Genomic DNA, 25,333 nt, shown 5'->3' with positions numbered 1-25,333 from the left:
TAATGTTTTTAAAAAGTATCTTATGCTCACCAAGGCTGCATTTATTTGATAAAAAATGCAGTAAAAAACAGTAAAATTGTGAAATAATATTACAATTTTAAAGAAATGTTTTCTAATATAATACATTTTAAAATGGAATTTATTCCTGTGATGGCAAAGCTGAATTTTCAGCATCATTACTCGTCTTCAAATCATTCTAATATGCTGATTTACTGCTCAAGAAACATTTCTTACTATCATCAATGCTGAAAACAGTTGTGGTGGTAGTATTTTTTGTGGAAATCGTGATACATTTAGTTTCAGGATACGTAAATGAATAGGAAGTTTAAAAAGAACAGCAATAATTTGAAACTTATTTTTTATTTGTAACAATCTAAAAGTCTTTACTGTCAGTTTTGATCAATTTAATAAGTCCTTGCTGAAAAAAAAGTATTACAATAAAATAAATAAATAAATAAATAAAATGAACATCCAAACAATTTATTTCATTAATTGCTTAACTTATTTTGCTGACAACTGTCACCAGTTTTAACAATGAGATACATTTGTCTAAAATAACCAAAATGTCAATAAAACCATAAAACAAAATGTTAAAGAATGCCCTTTTATGCCCATTTTTGTATTTCTAAGACAAAAAGGACACAATGACATTATATACTAGCCCCAGACATTTAACATTTAATTGAACCTTTTTTGGTTTCAATTACAATAAATTAGGTGAAAATTTCTGGTATTGGCAGAGAGCTCTGGGTATCCTCATGCCATGTCCTGTCCTGTCCTAGCACAACACCATCCGTCTAATGCACAAACACCTCAGGTCAAAACAGAGAACAAAGCAACAGCTGCTATTTAATGACTGCTTCCAGAGGTATTTTGCCAATGTCAAGATTCCTGCCAGCTTGATATCGGACTAATTAGATCAAGGTAACAGATCAGTGACCTGCAGTTTATGCTTAATATTCTCATCGAAGCCTTTCAAACGCTCCTCTTCATGCTCTTTTCATCCAAGGCTGGTCTATTTTGGAATTCTACCAAGGACCCTAGGTTCTTTATGTGCATATGAAGGAATAGCACTAAACATCAATCTTGTGCAGATCCAGCTCCAACACGTGGTAACAGATCACCTTCTGAATTATAAAATAAAATCCAAAAGAAAGGATTTTTCAAAAGCAGACTGGTTCATAGAGAAGTGGTCTGATAATATCTGCTATTTTTCGTTTGATGGATTGGATAGTACATCTGTGGTTACTATGGTAATCTGAACAGAAATAAAATGTGTAATACCAGAAGGATTACGAGTCCGTTTCAGAGCCGTGCTGAATCGAGACTCTCCCGATTGCGCAGTTGGCATCTAATTTTGATTAAGCAGCTGAATCAATCATTGTTAACATAGCAAATACACCAAAAAAAGAAAGAAAAAAAACCAACAAAAAAAACACGTTTACCAAACTCTAATGCACACTGATGATGGCAATTGGATCTTAGGCCTTTAGTAAATACGCTTATCACTATAATTCGATCAGGACTAAGACACAAAGTCAGGGGGACATTATGCTACCAATTGATAGTCCTCGGTTTATGACTATGACGTTTCATTTTGCGACTTCCAGTCTCTGCACAGAATAAGACACAATAAACAACTGAATGCTGGAAAAGCTCTCAGATTTCATTAAAAAGATTTTCATTTGCATACCGAAGATTAACGAAAATCTTATGGGTTTGGAACGACATGAGGGCGAGTAATTAATGACAATTTTCATTTTAGGGTGAACTAACCCTTTAAATGGTACTGTATTGTAAACCATATAAACTACCCTTGGTGCATTTTTGGTAAAGATAAATGCTTGTATCAGCTCTCCATTTGGAGCAAAACGGTTACTGGCTAAAGAGAATCATTAAAATAATTAGTAAATTAACCAGTCTAACACTAAAAGGATTTTTGACAGTGTTGGTTGGGGAATTCATTATATTTTCTATTAAATGTCCATCTGCCAGGCCTGTTGCCCACTCACAAATACTGCCAACATGCCACTCTGCCAAGAAAAAACAATCAACAGTTACAATTAAATTAGGAAGTGAGCCAAACTGAAACTTGGGTAGGTTAAAAATCTAGGGACCTGACCAATCTACAGGTACAATAGGCCTAAAAACCTATAATATTTATCAGGAATATAATATCAGCACGAACTTCAAAATAAATTTTTAATGTTAAAATGATATTGCTGCCATCTAATGACATTTCACCTTGACTAAATTACTTCATAACATACTCAAAAGTGTGCTCTCAAAATGAAATCAATTTTCCTTTTAGCGGTGCCTTTATTGCTATTTATGAGGTGTGATTGAAATGAACTGACCTCCTGTTCTTGTCCTCCATCTGCAAGTTGTAGACCATCTCTTCTCCAAGCAGGCTCTTGGCATTGCTGCTGTCTCCCCACTTGAGTTTGAGGCTCTGGGGTCCCGCAGCAGTGCACTCCAGTCGGGGAGGGACAGGTGGCAGTGGCCTGGTGCGGGCCAGCAGGGGAGGGCAGAGGGGACCGGCACCAATCTCATTCACTGCTTGAATCTGCAGACTGACAGCACAGAGAGTCTCATTTAAACCATGTACATCAGGTGATCTTTAGGGCCGGGCAATTTTACCAGTACAAACGGTGCAACGGTAGAAATACTGCTAGAGATACACCATTTCAGTTGTTGCTGATATCAGTGAGCAGGACTTTCCTCATGTTATGTAAAATATTTTATCAAACGGACCACGAGGCATTATCACATGGTTATTTTTTGCCGAATTTCCTCCAAAAATAACTATAACAGAGCTAATGTGTGAGTCACTAGACTACACTGATTAATGTGCATGTGTTAAAACCACAACATTCCCCTCCATTTACAGCTGACATTCATGCAGTAGGCAGGCAGATGACACTCTCAAATGAGCAGCTTCATCTGAATATGCATGTATGGATGGAGAGCAGGGGGTTTCAAAAGGCCAACAGATGTACCCTAGTTTTGCTGTTAACCATGTGTAACACTTCATGGCATTTCCATGGCACAACAAACATCCCAAATCTGCTTTTGACACACTTTAATCAGTGCTTGAAGTGGTAGAAATTATACAAATAAAATTTCTTAGTTATTTCTAAGACTGAATGCACTAAGGACGAAAGGGAAAAAATATACTTTGAGTACACAATATTAAAACTTGGCAGACTTCATGAACTGACTGTAATAAAACCTAAATAATTTTTTAATTTCTCATTTCACACAGTAATCTTTAGCTTCACCTGACTCAAACCTGATATGAAATGAAATGCAGTCGATCTCTTCACACACTGCCACTGTGCCACATCTCGCTCACTTGAGGATGCAAATAACTACCTTAACTCTCCCCTTGCTAAGCTCAATCAAATTTATATTTGTCGGTTGAAAGTGCTTTGGGTAGGAGCCCATCATTCAAGGATAATGCCCTGTCATGTTATTAAATCAAATGGAACCAAAATCAATTTCTGGGTTTAAAAAAAAAATTGGAGGGTTGGGGAGTCCGGACTGGAATTAACAGCAGCTCTCCCACAACACCGGGCTGTTTGGTTGACATTTAACTGAAAACCAAACATACTTTAACCTTTCACAAGATTTCATTAGTCTGGACGCCCCTAATGACAAAAGATATAATCGATCTAAGAGCGATCACATGGCTGTACAGCCTGCTTCACACTAGTTCTGAAAAACAAAAAAACAAAAAAAAAACGGGTTCTTGATTCACATACATTCAATAGTCTTAACTGGAGATTCAAAAACGTATCTTCAAAAACTTAACGTCTTCAACCCTCCTGGAGATCCACTGCCCTGCAAAGTTTATATCAGCTTGTGATTTTCAAGGGATCCTGAAGACCAGGAGCAGGGTTGAAGACCTCTGAATCAATGAGAAGTAATATTTGAGATTCTATATTACTTGAGGTCACTGATCACTTAAGCAAATCTGTTTTAAGCAAAACATTACTACCTTAACCCATTTGTGTTAATACGAGGTATTAAATATACTGAACATTGCTATTTCATCTGCTCATCCAAAGAAGCTGCGTTTCTCTGAGGTTACACTGCCATTAGGTCAGTCAGAACACTGGAGGAGATTACTGAGATAGCCTGGTATCAGATAATGAAATCTGTGAGTGGATGCCTGCCGTCGGTTTTATTTTATTTTTAAATTCTCCATAAAGCAAATCAATTACAAAAAAAAAAAAGAAGAATGCTAACCGAGAGGAAGTCCAACAGCGGACAAATATTATTGAGAATAAGCTTCATGACAACAAATTTAAGACACCTGGGGAAAAATGGTAATACTGTAACGAGACGTTCAACTGTTCAAAAGTTTGGGGTTGGTAAGATTTTTTTAAATGTTTTTGAAAGAAGTCTCTAATTTGATAAAAAAAATTCAGTAAAAACAGTAACATTCTAAAATATTATTACAATTTAAAATACCTGTTTTCTATTTTCATATATTCTAAAATGAAAGCATCAATACTCAAGTCTTCAGTGTCACATGATACTTCAGAAATCATTCTAATATGCTGATTTGCTGCTCAAGAAGCATTTCTATTGTTTTCAATGTTGAAATATAAGATTGATTAATTGAAATTGAATTGATTTATTTAATGTGACCTTGCTCATTAAAAGTATGAATTTCTTTCTTATAAAAAATCGTACTGACCCCAAACTTTTGAACAGTAGTATAAATTGAGAGGGAGTAGGCAGGAAGAAAAGCATTAAGTGGGAAGCAGGTGGACATACAGTCAAAATCTGCAGGACCCAGTGGGATGAAACTGAAAAAAATAAAATAATAATAATCATCATCCCCACGCAGAGCTCTAATTTAAAGACTATAATCAAAGCTCTCAGACAAAAACATGGGTTGCATAAGCTGTCTGATGGAGACACTTCAATGTGCACGGTGGTGGCCTCATGCAGGGATAGATGTCCTGTTATGGACACCACTTCCTAGATACACACACAAAATCTGCCCTCTGGCCATCTCCTTTCATTAGCTACCGATTAGCATCATTAACACTCTGCTGTTTACCCACTGTCCTCCTGGGCAGGGGGAGGAAACATGCAACGGGGTGACGTGGTTGTGGCGTCACGCTTCGCTGAAATGGACAACTGAATGCAAATGAGACCCGAGATGGAGCGTAACTACTCCCAGCAGGACACAGATTTGGCTCAGAGGCAATCGGTAAGCTAAGCGGTTATTAGTAAAGACTGCTGTCCCATATCACAAAAGTGCTTATGCAAATCACCAGATAAATGTGATCTAGTGGACAACCTGGAGGTGTCAAAATGGTTCATGGTTGCGTGTTTAAGTGTGTATGTACACACCTGTATTCACTGTCAGGCTGTAGGTTCTGCAGCACATGGCAGGTGCTGGTGCCCATGCTGATGAGCTGCTCTCCCAGTTTAAGAGTGTAGGACGTGATCTCCGCTCCATTGTTGCAGGGCTCGTCCCATTTCAAAGCCAGACATGTGGAAGGCGAGTAGACGCCGCTATCTGTGGCGTCGTGCTCAAGTACACACAACACTGAGACCGGGTCGGGAACGCTGGCAGGGGTCTGACAGCTTGTGTGCTCGCTGTACGGTCCTGCACCTGCTTGATTCGCCGCCTTTAAAGAAAGGGACAAGGTTTAACTTGCAGTATAATGTGCTTTTACTAATAGATTTGTTTTAGGGCTGTCAAACAAATTTAATTGATATTTAATAATGTAAAAATTTTGCTGTCAAAGGTTTTGATATTTATTTAATTCAATATGATGACGTTTTATTCACTTCTGTGTGATTTCAAAAAAAATTACAGCAAATGATGACAAATTGCCAAACATAATTACACTTAGGCCTGGTATTTAGATTCCTTTCCCTTAAAAATGATTGTATTAATCACAATTAAATAATTAAATCCACTGACAACCCTAATGTGATTTCTTGTGCAGTAAGAATAAATGTCACCTAAAAATTAAGAGTTATTCATTTTATTCCGTTTCTGTACAGCATTTTGAGCTGCATGACAATATTTCCTAATAAATGAAAATGATTATAGTGATCATTATGCTGTTAATCTTCGCCATATAATATCATCTCGCAATGACTGTCACTAGCTCATTTATTTAAAGCATAATGACAAGAACCTTTTTACAGCCTCAGTGCGCAAGATGATAGAGTTAATGAAGCGGCACCTTTCCTTGTTCTTTTCAACTTTTCCTGTCATACTTTTACTACTCTAGTCATAATTAAATGGGCTAAAATAGCCAAGAGCAAATGCCAAATATGTTATGTATGGCACAAAAATCTTTCCAAAGTTAATCCAACTTTTCTAATTTTGGTTTGAGTCGTGAGGAAGCAGTAGAGCGACACACCGCAGTCATGTAAAAGTAATAATAAAACCACATTGTGAGCCAATCAGTTTTTTTTTTTTTTTACTTTCCTACTCCTAAGGGCACTGCGCCTTATAGTAATAAAATATATAGCCATATCATTCATTACAAATCAAGTCAAAATCACAGGACATTTCTAATACAATTTAAAGGCATTATGAAAACGTAAGAAAGGTGCACTTTAGAGGCACTGTCTATAAAACTGGCTCAACAAAACATTTCCCATCAGCAATAAATTGTTCCACACTGTAAAGGAATTGTTGAACAATAAACATGGTGTAAATGAAAAGAACCCTTCAGTGCCAGTAATACCTGCAGTCTGCAGTAGTAATGAGTAGCAGGTGTCAGGTCTGAGATCTCACACTGCGTGTCAGGGCCGCAGTAGATCAGCTCCATGGGCTCTTCCTCTCGGCCCCACTCCAGACGGTACTCAGAGATGTCGGCCCCTGAGCTCTCTGGACTCTGAAAGAGAGGAAGTGCATAAACAAATTATTGGCTGATTGTTTGTACTTCAGCTCATCTGACCATTAATACTGACAGTATTTATTTGTTGAATGTGTTAATGTATAATCTCTGTCCTATTATTGATGGGCCTGATTTAAAAATGATAAATTACCTCCCAGCCGACCAGCACACAGGTATTGGACATTAAGGTGAGGGATGGGGCCGCACATTGGCTTGGAGGACCAGCTGCGGTTGTTATTTCTGTTGGTTCAGAGAACTGCCCATACTGTGAGCAGAAGAAAAGAGAGAGAGAGAGTAGTGCAAATTAATATTCAATACATGACATGAAATGTCTCATAGGTGTATTTCTATCAGGATACAATGTGAAAAACAAATAAAACACTTAAGACCGAGCCAATCTTGCATTACACCCTTGTGAAATCAAAGCATGTTTCCAGTACCGCAATCGGATACGAGACGCATCGATTCCTCACTTTTGGGAGTTAGCCTCAAACAAACAATGAAAAGTAAACAGAGAAAATGATTAAATTCAGTCTTCTGGCTCTAGAGCTGACTCTGAATGCTGTATTAACACTGACACTCCTACAAAAGAAACAGGAAACTACTTAAATCGAACAATGAAAAAGATAAAGGGAAAAAAAGACAGCCAGAGCTGATCTCTGCCTCCTTGAACACTGCTGGATTGAACATTGAGCATATTGAGCGAAGAACCAAGGAGAAATTCTTGACGTTGTATAGATATCTACAGTATGTAAGTCAACTTCAGCCACATGAAAAAAAAATTATTAGATTACATTTTTTGAAATTCTGACAAATTTGAAACTATGAAATACAAATATAGTACAATACAAAGTTTAAATTATGACATTAGCAGTTGAAATTGAGACAATTTGACAAGTGGAATTGACCAAAAATAGGTTATTATTGACTTTTTATCTCATCATTTCTAATTATGACATCATTTATAACTTATATCTCAATTTCAACTTTTTATCTCAATAATTATAACTTAGTATCTCATAATTTCAACTTTTTGTGTCATAATTATAATTAAGACTGGTTCCTTTAATTCCAAATGGATTCAAATAATGATTGGCTGGTTTAGATGATTCATGCGATAAACAAAAGAACGGGGTGCTGTGATTAACTGAAAACTGAGCCTGAGGTGCATTATGGTAGGGATAGGACAGGATGGTTGTCTAACAACTGCCTAGTCAATTAGTGCAGTCGATGAATTTATGTATGTTTTTCAATTTTTGTTTTTGCATTATTATTATTAGTGGCGGTGTTTCAGAAAACAAATGAAGAATCACAATTTGCTTATTGAACTTTTGAGCACTCACCCCTGCCTCGTTGGCGGCACGCAGGCGAAAGCTGTAGGTGGCGCCGGGGAGCAGACTGCCCACGGTGCACTCCAGATCAGAGCCGTGATAGACCTCGGTGGGCTCCGACTCTCCCTCCCTCATTTCCAAACTGTACTCATTCACCTCACATGCCCCCTCAGAGGAGGGACAGTCTGAGACGAGGGACAGAGACAAAGCACTTCAGTACCACAGAAATTACAGGTTCAATTCATATTTTATAACAAAAGTAAGGGGTTTAAGTTTTTCTAAGACAAAGCAGATTTGACCACTTCTTTACAACAACAAGCTTTACCAATCTTCACAACTTCAGTGTAAATTTTCTTGTCAAAAAGCCTGAATCCAAAGTGTTCACTTAGAAAGTCTGGAATCAGCAGCTCCACAGACCCAGAACTTAACTCACTCCCGCTACGGCCTTTAGCTATTACCTACCTACCGATAGTTCTTGCACAGGAAGTCAGTGAGTCAAGTCACTTCAAGAGAATCATTCTAGTCTACTGCTGGAATATATGTGCACATATGTGATCTTATGCTGTTTCTGGATATGACAAAAGGGTTTAATTCTGTGGATTGCCACAGAGGGGCTTGGTGAAATATAATTTCACATCACAAATAAATGTGAAACTGCAGAGATCTTGGGACAATGTAAATTACCAACTTAATAATGTTTCTTGATCCCGTAATGGATACAGCATTGTGTTAGTGTGGGTTTAATTCCCAAGGAAATTGTCCTAAAAATGTACCTTGAATACATTGTATGTTGCTATGTATAAAAGCATAAATGTGAATATGAAATGGAGGCTAAGGAATGAAAAAAAAAAAAACCTCTTAGAAGTGTGATGTATTGGAAGAACAGAGAGTTTACGTTTCATAGGATCTTACCCCATTGTAAGTGCACTTCTTTGTGCTTGGCTTTACCCACAATTCTGGCAGGCTGGCAACGTCCTGGAGCTACAGATAGTGTACGCACAGGCAGACTCTCAGAGCACTGCAGGGACACAAGCATAACAATTAGTATATATAACTGTAGCAAAAAGTATGTAATTTATACTTCCGGTCAAAAGTTTGAGGTCAGTACGATTTTTTTTTTTAAAGAATGAAATGAATACTTTTATTCAGAAAGGACACATTAAATTGACCAATAATAACAGTAAAGGCTTTTGTTGTTACAAAACAATGTCTATTTCAAATAAATGCTGCGTATCAAAGAATCCTGGACAAAATATATTACGGTTTCCACATTCATATTTTTTAATAACCGTTTTTAACATTGATAATAATAAGAAATGTTTCTTAAGCACTAAATCAGCATAGTAGAATGATTTCTGAAGGATCATGTGACACTGAAGACTGGAGTAATGATGCTGAAAATTCAGCTTTGCCATCACAGGAATAAATGAACAGTTATTTTAGATTGTAATAATTTTTGATTAAATGATTACAGTATTTATGGGCATAAGAGACTTATTTTAAGAATATTAACCTTATCTACCTCAAACTTTTGTAAAGTAGTGTATATAGTGCATTTTGGACTGAATTTCTACACAAATTGGTCATAAAATGTAATCCAATCTTTATTTTCAAAAGTCACATCATCAAACAAGCAATGATATGTTTTGATTTCGCTTACAGCTAACACAGTTTGAAAATTTCTCCTGAACTTTGTGCACCACAGTTACATTAGAAAAGGTTAATGGAGGTTAATTCTGTCAAAGGACGGTTATTAAAATCCATACTTTTCCCACTCAGCACTATGAATATTTAAATTGTGTGTTCAATAAAAAATGAATGAATAGTCTGTAATCGTCTGTTTCTCTATTATTGTGAATTAAAATCCACATACTTTTGTCCTACAAATGTACAGCTATAGTCTCTCATTCTTTCTAAATGCATTTCTTTCTAACGAGTCCATTTGGACAGATGTGGTGTACAGCTGTTGTAATATATTTGAGTTACCTGGCTGTGGCCGCCCGTGCTGATACTGCAGGTGCGCAGTCTGTACATTGTGCCGGGTTTCAAATCCTCACACTCACACTCTGTGGCAGGCCCACTGTATGCAATGTCCCACTGATTGGCTACCGAATACAAGGCGTCAAAGAGTTCAACATTTGCAGGGAAAGTCAGTCAGTCAGTCAGTTATCCATGTAAACCCTCAACTGTTCCCTAAGTTTAATCAATCCATGGCGAGATAAAACACAGGAATCAATGAACATTCAAGCATTTTGTGTTTTTTGTCTATATGAAATTCCGTTTAGAGAAATAGAAGCTCTTACAGCACTAATGGAGTATCTGTGTAAGAATAGAAGTACAGATGGGACAGCGTGAGGACACAAGAAGATTCATTACGAAATTATCGTATGTTCTTCTAAAAAATATTATGTGAAAAAGGGGAAAAAAAGGTTAAAAAAAAGACTTCTAAATACTTTTGAAATAAAATTGAGATATACTGTAATTAACCATTAACATACTTAAACATGCAGGCAGATGGTGAATGACAGTGAAGAACAAAATGACATATACATTAATACATACCATCAGAATTTCCTTCTGAAATCTCTAAGAGGTATTTTAAGATTTCTGAACCTCCGTTGTCTTGTGGAGGATCTGTAGTGTGACATACAGACTGGATATTATAAATATACACACATATATGTAGATGAGCTTACCATAAAATGACTACAAAAGTACCCAAACAACAGTGACTGACTACTAGTCATGACTACTACTAATACAATGATTGTACATAAATTTTTTCCTGAGATCCACTTAAAATGTTAGTAATGTTGTTTGCACCAAAAAAACCCTGATTTGGTCATTTACAGTTTCACAAGACTTTTTGGAGCCAGCATTACTACTGTAAGAAACAAAACCTACAGCATGGTATTGTACATAGTATGAATCATATTTAAAAAGATATAAAGGAACATTTTATTTCTCATGATATGACCCTTCAGGTATTCAGATTTGTATGATGTTGTTGTATGACTGAGCAAAAACTCTCGAAGTCTAAACTCTCCGAGTCAAAACTAAATTTTAGGCATTTGCCCTTTTGAAGTTTATTGCAACTGTCAGAAATCTACCGTTTGGTTCATTACTGTGGGGAAATAAAATTGGGATTTATCACGCTGAGAGCACAATACAACCGCAGACCTCGTCCTACTCTCCTTTGCAAACAAAGAACTTAACTGGAAAGTGGCAGAACTCAAGCAGCGCATCACAAAGGAAGACATCAAAATGAGGTGTAGTGTGACACACATCAGATAGAGATGAAGCAATACCGGTTCTATAGTTGGTCCAAAATTGTGGAATAGTCTTTCTCTATCTCTAAGACTAGTATCCACAGAGTTTGTTTTAAATCTAAGTTAAAAAACCTACATCTTTTCATAGGCTTACAACTGTCCTTGAGTTTTAATGTTGAATTTTTCTGATTGGTGTTTTTGATGTAAACTCCCTTTATCATTTGTTTTGCGGTCTTTATTGTTTTTGTTTTTTAATTTATCCTGTTGTACAGCAAAATGTACAACTACTGTTGCTTTTATTGTGCTATATAAATAAAAGTTGATTGATAGATAGATAGATAGACAGACAGATAGAGAGAGAGATAGATAAAGGACATTACATTGTATATATATTAACTCTTTTTTTATATTAATATTAGATATTTCTTCTCAATTTCCAAGATTAAAGCTCAAGTTCATTTGAGCCCCAAAGTTTGAGCTCAAATGTGAAACAGATTGCATTTGCCTACATACATAAATTTAATTTCCAATTTCCCTCACAGCCAGAAACCAATTCAGCAAATGCAACAACTCCAACTGAACATTTTTGTTGCACAAACAGCCATACCCCATTTGACACTGAAGCTGTAGGGTCGGATAGGGCCCTTGATGCAGGGTCTGGAGGGGGGTCCAGGTTTGTCTGGACTAGTGTTACACACCAGCACCTCACTGGGACTGCTTCTGCCCTCCAAGTTAGAGGCTATGAGCTGCAAGACAAAAAAAACAAGAGAGAAGAAGCTTAATTCTGAACAGTAATGACTTTTTGCCACCTTTTTTTTTGTCCAGTGAACATCATAGTTCTGATCGCTAAGAAAAGAGCAACTAGCTCAAGAACTCTTGTTGAATTTCAAAATTTGAGATATCATTAACTCATAGGTTCATTCAAATCTTCAAATCTAACTATGAGCAATGGACCCTTTTCACATTTCCGGGGTTCTCCGAAGTGGAAGTCATCAAAGTATAGTAAACTTCTATAGCAGTGAACGGGAGACGACAGCAAATATCACTTTTGTATTCCCATCAAAAGAAAAAAAATATGTGATAGAGTTTCCACAACCAAAAAAGGGGAAAAAAATAGAAATCAATTGCTGACGTAGGTCAGAAGAGAGAAAGAGAAAGAGAAAGAGAAGAAGTAATTTTCAAGTACTTAGGTACTTGAATCCATCCATAATTTTTACATTGAAAAAAATGAAAGGTGTAGGAAGGTTTTTTGGCAGTGAATCATTACAAAAGATTTACAAGTTTCGAAAAGTGGCAAATGTGACATGCATGATACATATCATCATATAAAATACTGAGAAATCTGACAGTTTTTTTTTATTATTGATTTAGACTCATCTTCATGCACATAATACTGTATGTATGATTATCCCAAAATAGAAACCTTTACAAACAGCCTACTAAAGAGCTTCTGTACGCAAACAATTGATCACAAACGCAGAGGTAATGACATAAACCATCTACACACTCCCATTATTTTCACCTGCCGCTTTAATGGATGCCTTCACTTAAAAAAAGACAAAAACTCACACGCTAGAGGTGTGCGCACCATACAGAGGAATTACTATTAATTATGAAAGCACTTAAGCCAGACCCACTCACTGCATTACAGCAGCATTTAACGTGGGCCGCAGTTCACTCATAATTGGATAGGAGAGTTCTCTACATGAACGTGACAGAAGAAAATATTTGTGATTATAAAAAAACAACAACTGTGGTATGAGTCAGTGGAGCACAGAGAAAGGTTAAAGCAATTTGCTGCCACTGTAATTAACAATGTATGACTCTAGCCTTAATTTGTCAGGTGTCCCTGTAACACAAACACGCTTCCTGCACATATAGTTACACACCCACACAGTAGAACAAAAACAAACAAAACACTGTGTGCCTGTGAAGAGCATGTGTCAAACACAGCTAATAATAAGTACAAAAGCGCTTGACCAAAACATGATGAGGTCACTACGGCTTGGCAATTAATATTTGACCAGTACTTCTGAGAAAACATTATTCTCTTCAAAGTAGACAAATGCACCTCTTTGTTATTTTTGAGCATGTCAATATTGCAATGTGAGCTTTGAAATCTCTTTAATAATTATTGAGGTTTCCTTTTGACAAAAAATCTTTCATTTCACACATCATACCAAATCAACAAGCTTTAAACATACTAAGTTTACATACTCTTCACAGAACAAAGGCTTTGTATATACAAAGATGATGCACTCGTATTACTCGTATGGGAGAAAGTGCAACGTGCAATATGGCGTAATAAGTCCCGCCTTCTAAATAATTTTTTACTGCTATTTGAGCATAAGAAACATTACTTATGGGACAGTTCATGTCAATGTTTTTTTGCTGATATGAAATGTGTTATTTAATTGTGAGTTCGGCAAGCAGTTCTCGAGATTTTAGGATTCCCCCATTAGTCTTGGATGCCCGAAATAGCTGCCCTGAGGCTGCCGAGTGAACAGACTCTCCTTGAAAGGGACTTTGTCGCAGAATAATTTTAAAAGATTTTGTCATTTTTTCTCTATATTTTATGTCTTAACCAGGTGAGAGACAAAATTTGACTGCACTCCAAAACTGAAAATGCAACATTATTTGATTTTTAATTTATGTGCACACATTTTGGATCATTGTGATTTCACTGTAGACCTGTTTGCATCGTTTTGTGATACTTTTGTATGACTCCTTGGCTTATTCTGAGCAGTGAAGCAGCTCAATTCCCAGTATGCTCTGGACATTGATGTTTCACAGTTCCACAATGATTATGTGATCCAGCTTTGTCCCTCGGCACAAAAGGGACAAAATAATTAATTTAAAAAATAAGCAATTTTTATGATTGTTTATTATTTATTTATTTTTAAATGACGAGCATCCATCAGATTATAGCTAGGGGTGTGCAAACTTATGAACTTAAAGGTACAATATGCAAGATTGTTTTGCCGCTAGAGGGCGCTACATTCCAAACAACAACAACGGCGTAGCTTGATGACGATGTGAAGGAGCGTGGAATGATGGGAACTCATTTTAAACTCCACCGTGGATGTAAATCAGTCAGACGGGAATCGAAAAATCATGTTCATGGATGAGGCGAAGTTCTATTTTTATAAATGTTGCGTTTAATGACATGCTTTTTGTGGCGAGGGGGGCGTGGTTCAGCGCGGTCTGTGATGGGAGAGAGAAGAGACCAGCAAGTAGGTCAAGTGCAAATGACGAACACCTGTGTCTTATTGCAGTATTATTGGCGTGGAGAGACCGCTTATAAGCCGCGCTGGAACGAGAGAGAGACTGGAGAGAAAATTGGACGCAGAGGAAGAAAACCGGTGGATCCGAGCTCTCATTTTTGAACTGTTTTGTGCCGTCGCGGTTGCCACAGTGAATGCGCGTTGTGCGCGGCTTTTGTTTGTTTTGCTTTATTTTAATAAAGTACGAGTCCCAGTCACGCCGATCCCTGTCTTCTTCCTTCCTGACTCTTAAACCTCAACACACTTTTATTTCATTAAAATGAATTAACCGCAAGAAAAGTAAGGTTTAATACTAAATTGGTTATCATAGATGTTACTGTATTTGTTGAATTCATTGTTGTGATAACGCGGCGCAGTTTTACGTGTTCTAAACAATTGTTGTAAAAGTACATTCGAACATGCCCACATCATTTGCCAAAATACTGATTAATCTTTATGTATAACACATGCTATTTCTATTTACATGGCCATAAACACCAGACGTGATAAACAATGTCAATAAACTAAACACAAATCTAAAGCAATAATACTTTCCTTACATAAACATAACTATTACCGAATGCTACATTTGGAAAATATAAAATTAAGCATGCTTTGTCGACAGAACCAGCTGCAATCGGTAAAGAATAATTGTGTACCATAACGACTGCAAGAAACAAGCTAAAGTTTGTAGCTTGATAGACGCTACAACTACAACTTCCGCATTTGTCCAGGACTCCACGCAGTACGAGCGGAAACCGAGGGTAACGCGGATATGACGCAATTGACTGGCGACTCCCAGCTCACCCCTGCTCTAACGCCCCGTTTCCTTGGTTAAAATCGCAATTTTCTCACGATTTAAAAATAGTTGGAAACATTTGGGATATTGTAAGTAATCAACTTAACAAAATATATAACACTGGCCTTGAGATTTTGGGATATTTTAATGCAAAATTCTTACATATTGTACCTTTAACTTGAAACTTAACTCTGTTAATCACACACTGTAGTTATTTATGATATTGTGATAAGCTAAAAGACGACATATATGCATTCACTCACCCTGAATTTATACTGTGTGCTTCTCTTCAGGCCCTCTACAGTACATGTCAAGTTTTCTCCAGTGTACTTTGGGTGAAACTCTGTTCCCTGCAGAAATGAGCACAAAAACAGTGAACTTGCGTCACCATTTTACGCAAGTAGTGATGGGAATCCTAAAGATTCAGATTCCAAATAATGATTTGATAACGATAACAAGGACCGTTTCAAAGAAACAGTTAGAGGCCCCACTTGGTGGAACAATGCAAATGTCCAGGAAACAATGGAGTCAAACGTTATAAAAACTATTTGGTCCAAAATAGTCCAAATAGTTTTTGAAAATTTCCGACATAACCAAATGCCATGGGGTTTAAGTATGGACTTGAGTGTGTGGTAGTCATGCCATCTAAATCACGTACACTGTTCTCTTCCTGGATCTCCAGCTTGTATGTGACGAGCTCCTCTGCGGTACAGCCATCTGGCCGGCTCCACTCCAGCGTGATCCATGTGATGCCGGCACGCACCAGCCGAGGAGCGTGGGGCAAGTGGGGCAGACTTCCAGTCGTGTAGAAGACCACCTCAGGACTAAAGCCACTGACAAACAAGAGAGGAGACAGAAAATTATATATACACACACACACACACACTCATATAAATGAAGCTGTAAAACAGCCAGGAATGAGGGTTTTTCATTTTTTGGTTATCCTCCAGGAAGGACGTGTAAATGTGATTTGTATAAACTTCATAAAAGTCTCAACATCTTATTGCAAAAGCTGTTCATTTGCATCCCTCACAGGGTTGACACTTTGATTTAGTTTATTTTTAAACACAGCTTCAATATGTATAACTTGCAGGCTGACGTAATTTGAATAGTTTTCCTCTTCTCTCAATAGCGGCCTTAAATCTAGTTTCTTCCAATTAACTGGTTGTGACAAGTTTACTAGAGCCCTCAGTATTTACTGTGTGAGAGTCTCTATAACTGCCACTGGGAAACAGGAGATGTTAAATGAGCTTCTTTCAGTTAAGGAAGTAATAAAAAAGATTCCTTTAGACTGGGTGAAAGGTGGTTTGCTGGAGGTGGAGTCTCATATTTCAGCAGTGTTGCTTCACTCTCTGAATGCGTCTATGGTATTAATGTCAGGAGATGGAGGAGACGAGGGATGTTGCTGTATTCAGAGTGATGACCCTTAACACGTCTGCCCACTGGACCAAACATTACTTATTTTATAGATATATTCTAGATATTCTATAGTTTGGGCGGGGGGCATTGGCTGCCACCAAAATCATGATTTTATTCTAAAAATGTATACATAAAATAAACAATATTATTAAATTATATCAATATAAATAATTTGAAAATAATTTTTGTATAAATATTTTTTCTGTGTGTTAAAAAAATATATATGGGGGGGGGGGGGGGGGAATGGAGAAATGAAGAAATAGAGAGAGAGAGAGGGGGAAAGAGAGAGAACGCTCAATTGGCTGTCTGTTCTTCTGCATCAAGGTGACTTTATGGCTCTCCTCCTCCATTATGACTTGAGGGATGGTGATAGGATCAGATTACAGAGGGATAATGGGATTGTTTTGTCACACACAAAGAGTTTAATATGCATCCTGTACGACAACTCATATTTCTTTCTAATTCAAAGCTCAAATCATAGTTGGTCAAACAATGTTTGAATCTTTGGCTGTATCCCAACTTGCACATAATCCATACTAAATACTATACAAGACTAAAGGTTAATGTGTTTTAGTGTGTAGTGGGAGTACGTAAACTGGAATTTAGCAAAAGTGTGTCTGTGTATGTTTTTAAGGGTGCTTTAACACTTTGTTTGATTTGCCTGATCCGAGCCAGAGTTCAATTGCTCCCCCCTCCCCCTGCACCCACTGGACTGTGTTCAAATTATATTATTTGGGTCTGAACCGAGAGGTACGTTTGCATCATTAAAGCAATAGCCGTTTACCCTTGTTTCTTGGTAACAACGATATAAGAGAAGGTGATTCAAAATTCACTTCACCTCACTTTTTTGTTTTTTGAGCTTGTAGTTTTGTTTTCAAAGCGTCAGCACATAATGGCACATGAGTCTATCTGCCGCAAATGTACTGCAAAAGTTCTAAAGAACACCAAGGCAAGCAGAAATGAGATAATCCGTCTCTGTGCTTGCAGCAAACTATACCAGAGTTCACATTAACCGTACTCCACACAACCATTTTTATGCAGACTTGGGTATGGTTCACAGGTGTGTATATGATTTTGGAAAACAGCGTTCAAATCATCCAAACGAATCGAACTCTGACGTCAATCGAACCTGGGTACACTCCAAAAGTGCTAGTGTAAAAGCAACCTAAGTCCATGCATATGATTCTGCAGTGATACCTCATTCCTATGTCGTTGCGTGCCGCCACCCGAAATGTGTAGGCCATAGCTGGACACAGATGAGTGAGTTTGTAGTGCCTTTGGCTTCCGAAGTAACATTCTCTGAAATTGTTGTTCTTTTTGCCCTAATAGATAAAGTAGAATAACACATACATTCAGTACATAACTAGTCACTGCATAAAATCACGGAAGCCATTCAGCTTCTCAAAACCACTGTAATCATGGCTGGAGTGAGAAATGTATGAGTGACAACAGTCTGCTGTGGTCTTTGATGAAAATGGGGACATCATTCAGATATGAATCTTTAAACAGAGTGAATGAACAGTGCTCATATCAAAGAGGCATCATTAGTGCTGAAAATGTTGAACTGCAATTCAACAAGGAGGCCCTTTTACAAAAAATCTAAAAAGAAACTGAATGCTAATGATAATTTAAAAAAAAGTCTTTCCTGTGAACAAAAAATATATTAATACCTCATCCCACTCTAAAAGGTAACTTGTGATTTTCGATCCATTATCAACTGGTGCCTAAGTGAGGAGAGAAATAAAAAGAAACAAATTAGAAGTACATAAAAAGAAGGAAAACTGGAAGAAAACCTTATTTCATAAAAAAAAATTATGTAACTAATTTAGTCACACTCATGTTTTTCCAAAACTCGTAAGTTTCTTTCTTATCCTGAACACATAAGAGACGGCATAACGTTGATGCTTCTCTTTGTCGTACAATGAACAAGATTGGTGATTAGACAAGGTCTAAAAACAAGAGGAGAAAAAAATAAAAAACCGAATACTAAAACCATGTCCGTATGAGTTGTGTTATATACTTGCATGCAATCATGATGTAAAAAATGGTTTTAATAAATACACTATTACTTTCAAAAGTTTAGGGTCAGTAAAAAGATCAGAAATGACATTAGAAACATTTGTGTTGTTACAAAAGAATACGGTTTCAAATAAATGCTGTTCTTTGTAGTTTTCAACTGTTTAAAACATTGAAAATACTACTACTACTACTACTACTAATAATAATAATAATGATAATAATAAATGCTTCGTACACAGCAAATAAGCATATTAGAATGATTTCTGAAGGATCACGTGACACTGAAGACTGGAGTAATGATGTTCTAAATTAAATCTGCAGTCCGTAGCTTTTTTGGGTTAAAAATAATCCAAAATAATTTTTTGAGCAAGTACAGTGCTCCAGACTAACTTTTCCACTGGTTGCACTGGTGCTACCAACTTTCTCAGTTGGTCGCACCAGCATATGATTTGGTCGCACCTTTTTTCTTTTTTTTTTTGCTACATGACATGGGATTAATCAATGCTGATGAATAATGGTCTTCATCTACCCTAGTTTTGCACTGATGTAAAAAGACTGACAGTGACACAAGACCTCATGTTAGCGTTAGTTAGAAAAATGTTTTAATCTTTTAACTCTAAAAAAAGAAACTATTAAAAAAACATGTAGCCTATGTTCTTTAATGTTTGATTATAATTTTACTGTCTTCACATAGGGATGGGAATTGATAAGATTTTATCAATATCAATGCCACTGACGATTCAGCTTATCGATCTGATTCTTTAAAGATTCTCTTATCGATTCTTGATAGCACTGTGTGGAAAAATGTAGTCATATGGTTTTCAAAAAACAAGTGGTTTTATTTATTTGAAAGCTTAAAGCTGTATTTTTTATGTAATTTATGTATAGAACCTTATTGTAAAGTGTAACTGATTAGTTATACACCGATTCAGACGTCTCCTGAGTTCACTGTTGGAAAGATCAGTTGTTTTAACCATTCATTAAAATGAATCGGTTCAAAGGAGTCATTAGTTCGCGAATTGGACGTGTCATGCGCGTTGTGTGATTATCCCAGCAGTTAGGACATGGACATCCAAGATTTCTGTCAACACAGAACACATTTCATCACTGGATAGTTTTTTTCGTTTAATTAAAGTGTTGTTTTATGTCAGCTGAATGTCCGGAACGCTTTTCAGAGAAGATAAGGAAACTTATTTAGCACAATTCACACCCAGCAGTAATTCTGAAAAAAAAAAAAATCTCTGAATGCTCCACATGAAACTTTGGTCTTCCGACCTTTTACCACCGTGTCGATTTATTTTGATTAATATGTGCGAGGGAGAGAGCGCAAAACAAGCGCTTTGTTTGGAGACGGTGAAGTCTTGTTTACACTTTGTTCTTGTTTTACACCCGCGTCCGGCTCTCTCTCTCTCTCTCTCTCTCTCTGCTCGTTCTTTCAGTTATAAACATGTCCTGTCACAAGTGCAGCAGTTCATCTACATTACTCACCGATCAAATAAGACTTTGGCGGGACAAAAATTCACTTTGGCGGGCGCTGAAACAAGTTCAATGCAGGAAAATTCATGCGTGAATTTAAGTGAGTAGTAGGCTACATGACCATGCGCTCGCACAAATGCGACCACATACAATTTTAACTCGCATATGCGACCATTTTGGTCGCAGTCTGGAACCCTGAAGTACATAACCAGCCAGTGTTCAAAACTATCTGCTTGCCTTAGCTCGATTCAAAATGGTAAGCTTGTAATAATGTTTTTAATTCCAGTGGTACTGGTGGATTTCCGCGGGAAATTCGAGCATGTCTTTGCGTCGTTACGTCACATCTGTACACATAAAGGAGTCTCGGCTAGTAGGCTATATTGCGTGCGAGGATGTTGAAGGTGGAGATTTATAGCCTTTTCTCACAGCACTTGATATGATTAAACTTATCGATTTGATGGCTGATCCAGAAAGGTTCAAACGGCAATCACCAGTGACAACTGGAGATTCACCCGTTGTAAGGAGAAAAGTTTTTAGGAGAAAAAAACGTAGGAAAAAAAAATAAAAGAGTGCAACCGGCACATGCGAAAACAAGGACAAATATCGGAAGGGCATTAAATGTAGTCACGCAATGCTGATGTTGTTAACATTAACAATTTGAGAACAAAGTATAATTTGCACGGTTTGACGTGATATGATAAGTGATCGTTAGATTTAATCGGCCCGATTTACTGCAATGCTTTTTTTCCCTTAGTTGGTCAGAACAAAAGTGGATGTTTGTTACTTGTTTAGACGACATTTTCCGGTGAAAATTCTTGTTGTTCATATTTCCAAAAAGTAGGATCTGTGATTCCGAATGACAGTATCAACACCACCGGCGCAGTGACTGACAGCTGCACATTCTCCTCAAAACATTGGATTCATCCGCGCTGTTGCCGTGCCGAGGCACAACGCACGTAAAGTTGATAATTCCACAAATAACGGCAATTGCAGATTTCGAACAGAGATGGCGACAAAGAGGAAAAACTGCGGACTGCAGCTTTAAGCTTTTCCATCATAGGAATAAATTAAATTAAAAAATATATCAAAAAAGAAAGCACTTATTTTAAATTGTAATAATATTTTATAATATTGCTATTTTTACTGTATTTTGATCATATAAATGTAGCCTTGCTGAGCACAAGAAACTTGAAATAGTGCATGAGTCATATGGGATATTTTACAGCACTTTTTGCCATTTTTTGTGGCCCCTGGTCACCATTCACTCTCATTGTATAGAAAAGGGCAGCGTGAACATCTTTCTTCTCCTCCTCATCCTCTTATGTTCCAGAGAAGAAAGTAAGTCATACAGGTTTGGAACAACATGAGGCTGAATGATGGCATAATTTTCATTTCTAGCTGAACTATCTCTTTAATAATTCAGGATGATGCAACATCTCCTTTAAAGGGGTCATGAACTGAGAAATAAAAAAATTCCAAAGCTTTTGACATAAGAGGTCATCATACTGAGATGAGGAAGAGAGAAGAGGAATACAAGATGGACTACAAATAGCATTACCTTCCAAAGGATCCTAATGCTAGGAATGTGCTTATTTTTTTCAACAATGTGAATGTCTCAGTTGAGCATTATTTATTTGTATGTGGTACATTTCACTGAGGATTCTTTGGTAAATCAGTCACAATTTCGGTGCATGCTTTGCAAACAGACTTTTACGATATGGACTCGACAGTAATGCCACAACATGTAAGTATAAGTAACAGTGTTATTTTTAATGCCTGATCTGTGAACAGTGATTTCTGATATGTAATGATTCATCTACAGTAGGGCCGCAACGACGCGTCGACGTCATCGATTACGTCGACTATGAAAATACGTCGACACGCATGAAATGCGTCGACGCGTAATTATTTACGTTTAAATATCGAGTAATGGCGGCTTCTGCTCCCTCTCATGGTGAAAATGACAGACCACGATCATCCAAAGTATGGGAATACTTTACCACTACGGCCGAACAGAAAGGTGCTTTCACTATGCAAACTATGCCCCATTCGGTGACAATAAAATGGACTTTAATTTATAACTTAAACTTAAATCTGTTAACGAAGCTTTCATTTGCCAGTTTTTAAAAGTTGTGTATGCACATGTAGACTAGAGACCTGCACTCCCGCGGGTCACAACGCAACAGAGTGCGGCGCGGGAGCCGGGAACATAGATCTGATGGCCGGGCGCGGGCGGTAATGCACTCGTGTGTGTGCTGGTTGCGGGAGAATAAAACGATTCGCGGAACTCCCGCAAAATAGAATTATCTATAAATTGAACATCTAAAAACGAATAAATTGTCATTCATCTGTTTGACAAAAGCAACAAGAACAACTAAAACAAAATAGAAACGATTTACAGGCCAGAGTCTCTATCTATTTATAACATGTTTGCAGCGTTGAACAATGTAGCCAATCACAGACATATGTGTTGATTTCTTGAACGCCAATCAGATGCATTTATGCTAGAATCCCCTCACCGCTCAAAATGGACTTTTTGTTCAGTGCTGAATTCTGCATACTGGCAAATCATCTGATTATAGCAAACAAAGTGTAGATATTATGAAAGATTCATTGTGCAGCCAGTTTCATTGATAATAACAGAGTTAATCTGTGAGATCGCGATGAACTGAGATGTCAGCTTTTTAGGAATTATTAAGGGAGAAATCCGTCCTGCGCAGGTCTCTAATGTAGACTTTAAAAACAAACGACTAACGTTATATTAACATTAACAGTAGCCTATAGGCTGCAATCTAGTGTATGTGAACCTTTTTGCAGATAAACACAAGTGCATTTTCGGACAAGTTAATTGAGTAAATCATACTCCCACTACGGTAATTAATAACAGATTATAGTAAACACATTTCCTAAATAGGCCTGTGTATCTTACATTTTTTTAAATAGTACCATTAGTTAAAAATAAAGTTTAAAATGCTTCCTGTTCGCATATTTCATAATAAAATGACAATTACCCTTTCTGAAAGAATTTTTTTTTTGTCATCATTCATAGATTTCATGTTAAAATAATATACAGATGCACTACCCTCTTCAAAATACAGCTGATATATTGTTGTACTTATTATTTATTGGAAAGTTTGCCAATGGATAAATCAGCTAATCCCCAAAATAATCATTAGATTAATCGGAAAAATAATCGTTAGATTAGTCGACTAATCGAAGAAATAATCGATAGATTAATCGACAACAAAAATAATCGTTAGATGCAGCCCTAATCTACAGTCAGATGTCTTTTGTCTGTGTTAGTAAATCAAACCAGTGACTAAACAGTCAACTTCACATTATTTAAGCTGTTATTTAAACTGTGATTAAGTTATATAAAGAAAGCGAACAAAAAACTCACCCTTTGCAATCGCTGGAGCTGTTAAACAGCAAGAGTATATCAGTGACTGAGTTCTGGACTTGCGGCAAAATTCCCATAGTAATCAATGAATCTCTTATTTACATTATTGTTGGCACTTTTATTCTTGATGAAAGCATTTGTTAGTGTGCAGAAATTGAGCTGCAATTACGAGATCACATTCACGCGCTTAACGTGTCTGTGATCGGCTACAATGCTCATCACTGCAACCCTTCATGCCATGGTCAAAATATAATGCTATAGATCTAAATATAATGCTATAATCAACACTTTTCACAATTAGTTAACCTTGAGAGCTGTAATAGTAAAAAAAATGCTAAAAGTTTTCGAGATAGTTAAACATGTAATACTTAGCCTTTTCATAAACACAGATGTTAGCCAATCACAGCAGTGGGCATTTACATTGAAAAAGGCGTTTTATTCCTTAAAAAGGAGCGTTCAAATCAGAGGGCTAAAATCAGGGTAGGAAAAATGCCTTTTATTTCTAAATTATGATTTTTTTTATGTAAAAATCATACTAACATTATGAGTGCGCCACAGGAAACATAATAATAACACAATAAAACAATGCAGTTCATGACCCCTTTAAATCTACCAGACTCATTAGGCCTGAAATCTTTCTCATCTGTAATAAAACTTTACAAACTTTAAAGGTGCAGTCTGTAAGAATGACAGCTAGTGGTCGAAATAGGCACTGCAGTCCAAATTCAAAATATCAGAGATCGTTGTTTCCCCCGAGTATGTGAACTTAATATGTTTGCAGATATTTAGGAAACATGCTATGGTATTTTTATGCTTTAGTAGAGAAAAAAAAGTTACATACAGTACCATTAAGCTTAAATGTACCTTCATTGAAGAATGAACAGAATTAGTCCTATATGTCTGATGCCTGGGAACAGATAACTTCCATACTAGTATGGGATAAACAGCAGTCTCACCTTCCACTGTAGGGTGAGCGTGCTCTTTGTGCGGTGGGATAGTTTAGGGGGCAGCGGGCAGTCTGGGGTACTGCTGTGGGTGGTGAAGGCCCCCACCTCAGAGCACGAACCCTTCACAGAATTGCACACAGCATTCACTCTGAGAAAGACAAACACAAACACATTTAGAAGACATAGTTCATTCAAAGTGATCTATACTACATTTAAAGCAGGAACAGTGAGGGGGAAAATAACCTTTTTGTGTTATCCAAAGAAAAAACTTAAAGTGAATTCGAGGTGCACATTTGATCAGTAATCAAACACCGGACCTTCTAGCACCAGCTGTGCCTTTTTCAATATATTTTCTGATTGAGTGCACATTGCTTTTACAATTCTAGAAAATTGCTTTTTTTTTTTAAGATACGCTAAAAAAGTCTTAAAGCACTTTACTTCACCTCATTGCTTATTCCTGTGCTGGAAAAGGTGGGACAAAGTTAATCTGGCCACACGTGCCATTTCCCAACAGGTCGCTCAGATTTAT

At 37.0% G+C, this 25,333-nt stretch overlaps 1 protein-coding gene across 2 annotated transcripts in view; it reads right to left on the bottom strand.

Moving 5' to 3' along the window:
- The window catches only part of fndc3ba (fibronectin type III domain containing 3Ba), a 144,110-nt gene that overhangs the window by 7,365 nt on the left and 111,412 nt on the right, over positions 1-25,333 (bottom strand). The window contains exons 10-23 of one of the 2 annotated variants that reach the window (XM_082171982.1): positions 24,814-24,952; positions 18,633-18,686; positions 18,160-18,284; positions 16,202-16,376; positions 15,807-15,893; positions 12,089-12,227; positions 10,775-10,846; positions 10,199-10,317; positions 9,125-9,230; positions 8,225-8,397; positions 7,033-7,146; positions 6,729-6,878; positions 5,371-5,651; positions 2,358-2,573 (exon numbers count right to left, since the gene is read on the bottom strand). In XM_082171982.1, the coding sequence (XP_082028108.1) occupies positions 2,358-2,573; positions 5,371-5,651; positions 6,729-6,878; positions 7,033-7,146; positions 8,225-8,397; positions 9,125-9,230; positions 10,199-10,317; positions 10,775-10,846; positions 12,089-12,227; positions 15,807-15,893; positions 16,202-16,376; positions 18,160-18,284; positions 18,633-18,686; positions 24,814-24,952 (1,950 nt within the window). The remainder of the gene's footprint in view (positions 1-2,357; positions 2,574-5,370; positions 5,652-6,728; positions 6,879-7,032; positions 7,147-8,224; positions 8,398-9,124; positions 9,231-10,198; positions 10,318-10,774; positions 10,847-12,088; positions 12,228-15,806; positions 15,894-16,201; positions 16,377-18,159; positions 18,285-18,632; positions 18,687-24,813; positions 24,953-25,333) is intronic. The other variant, XM_082171983.1, reaches the window with a different exon arrangement.

The sequence above is a fragment of the Leuciscus leuciscus genome (assembly GCF_965113295.1).
Source record: "Leuciscus leuciscus genome assembly, chromosome: 6".
NCBI classification, from domain to species: domain Eukaryota; kingdom Metazoa; phylum Chordata; class Actinopteri; order Cypriniformes; family Leuciscidae; genus Leuciscus; species Leuciscus leuciscus.
This window is presented reverse-complemented; position numbering and strand designations above follow the sequence as displayed.